The following is a 7,949-nucleotide window of genomic DNA, read 5'->3' on the forward strand; positions in this document are numbered from 1 at the left end:
CTGCAACATGTGTTGCTCGACCTCAATCAGTGTGCTGATGGTGAGTAGTTTTTTATATCCAAAGAAGGAAAAGGACCGTCTAGGTGATGAGTTGTTCTCCCTGATCCTTGAGGACCTCTAGATATAAAGCCTGAAGGGTTCTGGGTGGCTGCCTTTGGGGTCGATCTGGAGACGAGAGCTGCTGCGGGAGGATCTCCAAGGTAAGAGATGGGACGTTAAGTACGTGAGTAGTATCAGAATCAGAAAAACTTCATTGATCCCCGAAGGGACATTCTGTGGTGCAGTTGCACAAATAGTATAAATATCAAGTAGAAATGCAAATAAAGAAATATAAGGAGTGTGGATATGTACAGTATTTGCATAGTTAGAGGAATGTTATGATACGGTATTTACGGTAGTGTATGAAAGAAATGCTTGATAAGGTTATGCGTTTAAATGCATATCCTCATAATCCTTCTCTTCTTTTCCTGTGGTCAGAGTATTAAGGCCCTTTTCAGTTGATAAAGCACAAGTGCAATTAGTAAAATGAACGATGGCGTAATTCCATTTAGCTGCTTCAGTTTGAGGGTCCTACTGTCCCAATGGCATGGCTTAGTGGGACACTCGAGTAAGAACAGAGCCACCTGTGCTTTTCCTGCTCTGACAAAAATGGCTGCTCTGATCATTTGGATTTTAAACAAGGATTTTAACTCATTTCATGGTTCCTCCTTATGCTAACCTGCTCTGACCACTGCAGATGTCCAAAGTGAAGCCTGCACCCCCTCCTGGGTGCACTCTGAACATCAGCGATCCTCAGGTTCAGGAGGCCGCCGTCCGAATCCAAGCCTCGTATCGCGGCCACAGGTACACTATCCAATGTCTGTCAGCATCAGTGGCATCCCAGTGCCTTTTGAGCAAAATTGAAAGCATAAAAAAAATCGTACATTTGATCACATACTGTAGGTCGCGTAAAGAGCTGCGGGAGAAGGGCCCTCCCAAGATCCTGCAGGATCTTAAAGATGTGGTTCTTGTTGAGGGCAGCGCTGCAAAGCTGGAGTGCAGAGTGAGCGCCTTTCCAGATCCATTCATCGTCTGGTCCAAGGATGGAAAAGAGCTGAAGGATGGTCCCAAGTACCGCTATGTTTTTGAAGACCCGGATTTTGTGGCGCTCGTGGTTAGAGATGGGGTTCTGGCTGATCTGGGAAAATACACGGTTTCCATTAAAAATCCCTTTGGACAGACATACGGGTCTGCCTGTATTCTAGTGGAAGGTGGGTACAGATCACGGGCATACGTTGTTTCTATTTGGCACGAATCCTATTTCATTCAAACAGTTTTAGAACTAGTTCAACTTTTATTCCCTTTGGACAGGCTAGCTGTTTCCTCCTTTCTTCCCAGTCTTTATGCTAAGCTAAGTTAACCAGCTGCTGGGTGTGGACTTATATTAATATTTACAGGAAAGATAAGAGAGCGGTGCCAATCATCTCATTTAACTTTTGGCAAACAATCAAATATAAGTATTTCCCAAAGTTGTTGCTCTGAACACCTAATTTTCTTGAACAATGGAACACAAACGTTCCTAAACAATCATCAGTTAAAAAGTAAGTGAGGAAAGACTTTTACCCGTGGACGGGAATGACTTGATGCTAATGTTTGCTCCTGTCCTGGGACCTGACTCCGAGGCTTCAGTCCTCCAGTGATTAGTAGTGCCTCCTGTGTTTTAATTTGAGTTTCCTAGGATGACGAAGGAATGTTCTGCCCGTCTCTGCCTCTGATTGGCTGATCCTGGTATTCTTACCCTAACCTAACTAATCTCACTCCTCATGCCTAAACCTGACCAATCCTTCGCCATCCTGTACAACTTTATCTTTGAGGCTATTGCAATTCTAGTACTTGTGATCGTTGATAAATGAAGTGGCTGACATGGTATTGGCATCATGCATCCCCAGTCCCTGCTAAGGTTTCTAAAGGCCCAGACAACAAGAAGGCCAAAAGAGGGACAACAGTGGTCCTCAAGGCTGAAATAAGTGGGGAGCCTCCTCCAGATGTTGCGTGGCTTAAAGATGGAGATGACATTGAAGAAGATGACAGGTAGGCCGTCTTAGAGATTCAATAAGGAGGAATGCTGTACTAATGCATTTCAATACTGTGTGTGTACAATGCTTTTTCAGGATGTGTGTGCATGGAGAAAAGGCATTAAAGACACACACACACACACACATACACCATACAATTACTGTAGACTGCAAATGAAGTGATTGTGATTTGAACTCTAGGGAAAGCACATTTGACCAGTATTGTTAATAAAGATGCTACAATTGTCTTTCAGGGTATTCTTTGACATTGGAGACACCAACACGATCTTGACCATCAAAAATGCAAAGTTGACTGATGCTGGCAGGTATGAGGTGTTTGTGGAGAACAATCTGGGCACAGACCAGTCCTTCGCTCGCGTCGACATCCTCTGATGTAACCTCTCAGCTACACTGACGCTAATGCAACAGCCTCTGTTCTCTTACAGTCCAATCCGATGGATAATACACTGTAATGATGCTGCGTTTCAAGACAATATTTGCCAAGAGCTTTTGAGTTGTTGTTTTTTAAATGATCCATAATTGATGATAGGATGATCAGCATTTGTATTGTGGGACAGAAGTAGAGATTTCAAAAGACAGCATGTATGCAGCATACAGACAGTTATGATAATAATATATACAAAACCTAGGAATCATTTTGACATTTGACATAGAGATGAGAGGGTTCCGTAAAAGGCTACATGAAAGAGACGTGTGTTGTTATTCATGTAATTACTTTGGATCATTTCTCCTGTCGTGGTTGATAAGAACAGCTAAGTCTCGTGGCCCTGACACACCAACCCGTCGGACCGAGTTGGCCCAAAAAGTTCCTCGGAACACACTGAAGCGATGCCGATAGCCGACGTCAGCGGATTGGACGAACCCGTCACGTGGTTCTGGTTTCTCTGAGAATTCAAAGCCAGACCGTCATGGCGGCTTGTTCAGAATACAATCTCATATTTTACTTAAATAGTTCACCAAAACGTGTTTCTGAAAACATTTTAAGCGAGAAACCGGCCAGTTTTTCGTCAGGTTCTGAGAGACTCTAGTCGCGCTTATCTCGTTCCTCATTTCTGGGTTAGCACTCCACCAATCAGATTGCTCATTTGAGTCCGACTGCCGCCAGCGCCCGCCTTCTGACCGAGCATGTCGGTAGGCCGCTATTTCTGACATTATTATTATTATCGATGGTCTGGCGTTATAACTTATTTGCCTTTGGTGCACTGTGGAGTGGGTAAGTGGTTTTAGTGGCAGGCTAGCAGATACTGATGACTTGTGCTAGCCTAGCACCAGCGAACTCTGCAGCTGGAAGGACTGGATGAAAACTGTTGAAAACTGTCTCCACTAATAAAAAACACAAGGCGAACTTAGTAATAAGGTCTTTTGTCCAAAATTCTGAACCGCCCCTTTAAGCCTTTATATCTCCTTAATGGAATACTTCAAACGTACCATTCATTAGAGTACAAAACTAACCAAAAGGCCACAACTTCTTAAAAAGTATTTGGTATTTTGAAAGACAAGGTGCACATGAATGGAATGAATTGTGTACACTCAGAGATATATTTTCAGCATAGCTGTGATCAGAGGCACTACAGTTGTCAGGTGTTAATATAGTAAGTAATATAGTTATTAAATAATATTGTTATATACAGAGGTTACACTGTGTGGATCAGGCCCACCAGAGAGACAGTCCACCTATATACTAACCCTGCATTGTAACAGATTGCTTATATGAGTGAGACAAATGCTCAGCTATCTCTCACAGATACAAAACTATCCAACAGAGGTAACAGCTTGGAGTACACTGTACTTGCTCCCAGGTTGCTGTGTAGATAGCTGTCCATTGCTCCTAATACTTAGGATGGGTTGAATGCAGTAATTGAATTTCACTACATTGTACTGTGTATATGTGACAAATAGGAATAAAGTTTGTTTAGTTTTTTGGTGAGAACATTTTTTTGCAATCTTGTTGTATTTTTTGTCTTTAAAAAAAAAAAAATCCCCCATTGCGTATCAAAAGGTCTTTTGTTAATGGTAAACCATAGCCTACCTTCTGTTCTGGTTCAATGAAGGCTGAGTGAGTAGTTGCCTAGGACTCTGCAGCATGAATATCCTTCTCCGTCATGATTTAGCTATTTTAATTCATTACATATTGTGTTTATTTTCTATTAATATATCATTTGAATTATCTATCTATCTATCTATATATACAGTTGCAGCTATAACATATTTTTACAAATATTCTCGTTTATATTTCTTGAGTTTATTGTCTGGCACTTTAACCCCCTGCTGTTTTCCTCGGGTCAAATTGGACCCCTTTAAACACTGTCTATATCAGAAATATGGCATTCTTTTTAACCAAAATTAGTCAAAATAATTCATAATTTCTGCTTTATTAACTCAAATATTAGGTATAATTCTATACAAATGAGTGTTATTGACAATGGATCCCAAAAAGTAGTGTAAAACTAGTGGTAGTAAGGTGGTGTTAGTAAAATAAGGACAACACAAGGGTTAAACACTGTCCCTTACTTCCTTTTTTCTCGGTCGGTTTTAAGGCTGCCCCCGTCAAAACGTCAACGTTTTGTTGGAGTATGGTCTGAACAAACTTTTTAAAACACGCCACGTGCCAGTAACGGTTCACTTAAAAGCCAGAAAATTGATTTTTTTTAAAGATTAACAAGGTCTTGGAAAATATATCAAAATTATGAAAAATATAGGTTTCATACAATTAGCACTTAGATTCGGCGAAGTTACACTCAAAGTAAAACTAAACAAATAAATGCCAATAACACTTTGAAATGTATCCACGAGGTATCTCCTAAACGAGCAACACGTTAACGTTACACGTATTTAGTGAAAGCTTCACATCCTGCATTGTGGCTTTAAGAATGGGGCTTCCTTGAAACCGTCAAGTCCCATGTTAGCATGGTCAAATTGATGAACTTCTTCAACGTAACAACCTTTAGAAACAAACTATCTTAGACACTTTTAACGTTTTGCATTTTAGAGCGGTTTGGTCCGTTATGGTTTGTTTTGTAGCCCTTTATGCTGTTTAGAGCGTTTATTTATTTTAACGCTCAGTATGCGCGTTTGCAGACAGGGAGTGGCAAAATATAAATAATTATTTTGCCATAACTCCTCGAACTATTTTATACAGAAAAAAACCCGTCCTTATCTTTGAGTGACGGACCTAATGGACCATTCGCCGTCGATAATCACGCAAGTAACCAGAGACGAAGAGGAAAATGCGACTTGTCGTGAGGATGGTGAGTATGGGAAAAAGTTTTCAGAACTTTTCAGCTGCGCATGACAATGTCAGCGAGGCACAGCAGCGGTGTTTTTGGACGTCGCGGTGTCACAATGCTAACTGTAGCTCTGTATACTAGCTCTGATAATGCCTTATCGCTCTCAGAAACCTACATTTCTTTTTGGCTGAATGTTGAAATCATGTCTTCTAGCTTTGAGTAAGTTTGAAACCGGGGACGCCTTCTGGGTAGGCCAAGCCAAGCCACGAGCAGCCGCTTAAGAACTGTAGGCTATAAAAATGGACAGGCATGTTGTTTAAACGAGTGGGGAAGTAAAGACTAAGTCCCTAAATTGACAGAGTTTGTATGCAGAGCGAGGACTACGTGAGAAATAATGGGTCTATTCAAAGGGGGCGGGGCCACTTTGACAGTTCACTGTTATTGTTTCGGACTTTGATGTTGAGCAGCTTCAGTTGATCTCATCAAGATATCGCCATTTAACCCTCGTGTTGTTTTCCCGTAGACCAACATTTAGTTTTTCCTGGTCAAAAGTTTAAGTTACAACCTCCTTCAGACACTTTTTTCCACTTTTCCCAAAGTTCTTTGTTGATTATTTTTGGACATATTTGGTGTTGTTTTGAAGTTTTTGAAGTTTTCTCCGACAATTGTTGTCACTTTTTTGATGTTTTCGAACTTTTCCCTAAGATCTTTCTCAATTTTTACAATGTCTTTGTCGATTATTTCTATTTTTTTACAATTTGCTTGAAGGAAACCTAAATTTCTGATTTAGAAACTTTTTGAATATGGGTCAGATTCGACCCCGAGGACAACAGGAGGGTTAACAATATGAACCCTTACTAAAACTAAAATGGACTTTATAGGCTAGCCTCAATCACGTGCTCTCGCTATAGACCGGAAAGCATGGCCATAACTAAGTAGATAGATAGATACTTTATTAATTTAAGGCATCCAGTAGCAAGACAACTGTAACACAACAAACACGTATACATAAATATCTCACACATACATAAGACTAAAAATAAAAAACCCTCACAGAAATGCAATGACCATGATAAGGTAAGATACTAAGATAGACTGTGTGCAGTGTTGATAATGCAAAAGTGAACAGTGCAGTAGATCATGGTTAAATATTAACTATGACTATAAAGTTAATATTTAAGTAGTCTGCCTCAGTAGTACGGCTCTGTCCTATCGGTTATGGCTCTGTACTTATCAGTGTTATTCTAGGTGTTTTTATCACCTGTTGTGGGCTCGGAGGTGTTTCCTGAATGTATTACATATCTTTCAATTTACAGCTCACAGCGGGACAATTCCACTAACCAACACTGGAAAAGTGAAATGGATTAGCGCTGTCACAGGGTCAACCAAGCCCGGTGGAAATAATGCCATACAACCTTGTTACGCTGTATAAACTATGTGTAATTTGAAATGTTCCCAGGCAGGATGACTTGGTTTTAGATGCATTAAGTTATTAACCCTTAAAATCAACCTTTTTGTTGTCGCATTTTATCGATATTTCTTTTTCTAATGTCCCTTTTTTTTCAACACTTTTGGTGCTTTTTTTATGTTTGTCACTTTTTTTTGACGTTTTCAACCCTACGTAACATTAACTTATTAACTTTAGTTTTACAGGTATTTTAGGATTTTATGGTCAATAAATCACATTCATAGGAAATTATACTTAATGTTTGAGTTAGAAAAGCAGAAATTAGGAATTATTTAGACTAAAATTAAAGGAATGTATGTCGATGGATAATCACAGACTGGAATATGTCCACTTTTACTCTATTTCAAAACCACTTCAGTTAGTTTTTCAAATGTTATAAAATTGAATAAGACACCTCAAAATTAATGAAAGTAGAGATTTGTACTTGCCAAAGAGCGTTGTGTGGAATCAATCATGTTATTTGGATAAAAGTTATAAAGTAAAGTATACATTACTATTATTTTGGGTAATGACAACTGAGTAGTTAAAAGGAACATTGATATAGGAAAACGGGTCAATTTGACCCTAGGACAACATGAGGGTTAAGTGTCAGAAAACATTACATTCATCTACTTGACATGTCATGAAATATACAGGCACACTAATCACCTGTGGAACCAGGGCCGGCTCCAGCCATTTGGTTGCCCTTGGCGAGATTGAGTTTTGCACCCCCTCACCTCAATGATGTATGAATTAATAAACCCCTGGACTGTAATATTCCAGATAGTGTTGGAGAAAGATTTCTGCTTATGTTCAAAACTTTGTGCACATTCAAAATATAACTCATCCCGTCTGTACTCTCTGAGATTTGGAGTCATGGTGATATTTTGAGAAAAATAAAGTCCCAATGTTTTCAGAAGATAATCCAGTTAAATGACAATTTCGGGTGGCAGTATCTCAGTCTATTAATGAAACCTCCAATTTGCAAACCTGCTTTAAAAAAACATTAATATTAAATCATCGGGAGAGTTCAACTCTGCCTGACTCTGGACATAGAAACGCAGGAATACATTTCCAACAAAGAATTCCCAACAGGGATCAATAATGGGCATCTTTACAGTATTAAACACAGCTTCAGTTCAACTTCAGTAAGTAAGTTTGAGATGACTGACTAAGAGTTGGGGTACTGAATTTCTAATT

General features: G+C 39.5%; 2 protein-coding genes across 2 annotated transcripts in view; both read left to right on the plus strand.

Annotated features, from left to right (window-relative positions):
* On the plus strand, positions 1 to 2,544 carry LOC117952512 (SPEG neighbor protein-like). Its single transcript, XM_034884876.1, has 5 exons — positions 1 to 200; positions 737 to 843; positions 943 to 1,250; positions 1,929 to 2,070; positions 2,309 to 2,544. Exons 2-5 carry the CDS (start codon positions 737 to 739, stop codon positions 2,445 to 2,447), a joined length of 696 nt encoding a protein of 231 aa, XP_034740767.1. The 5' UTR covers positions 1 to 200; the 3' UTR covers positions 2,448 to 2,544.
* A 2,347-nt stretch (positions 2,545 to 4,891) lies between these two features.
* LOC117952503 (carboxy-terminal domain RNA polymerase II polypeptide A small phosphatase 1-like) overlaps positions 4,892 to 7,949 on the plus strand; it is a 38,193-nt gene continuing 35,135 nt past the window's right edge. Inside the window, exon 1 of the mRNA XM_034884858.1 lies at positions 4,892 to 5,323. Within this exon, the coding sequence (XP_034740749.1) occupies positions 5,251 to 5,323 (73 nt within the window). The 5' untranslated portion in view covers positions 4,892 to 5,250. The remainder of the gene's footprint in view (positions 5,324 to 7,949) is intronic.

The sequence above is a fragment of the Etheostoma cragini genome, chromosome 11, assembly GCF_013103735.1.
Source record: "Etheostoma cragini isolate CJK2018 chromosome 11, CSU_Ecrag_1.0, whole genome shotgun sequence".
Lineage (NCBI taxonomy): Eukaryota > Metazoa > Chordata > Actinopteri > Perciformes > Percidae > Etheostoma > Etheostoma cragini.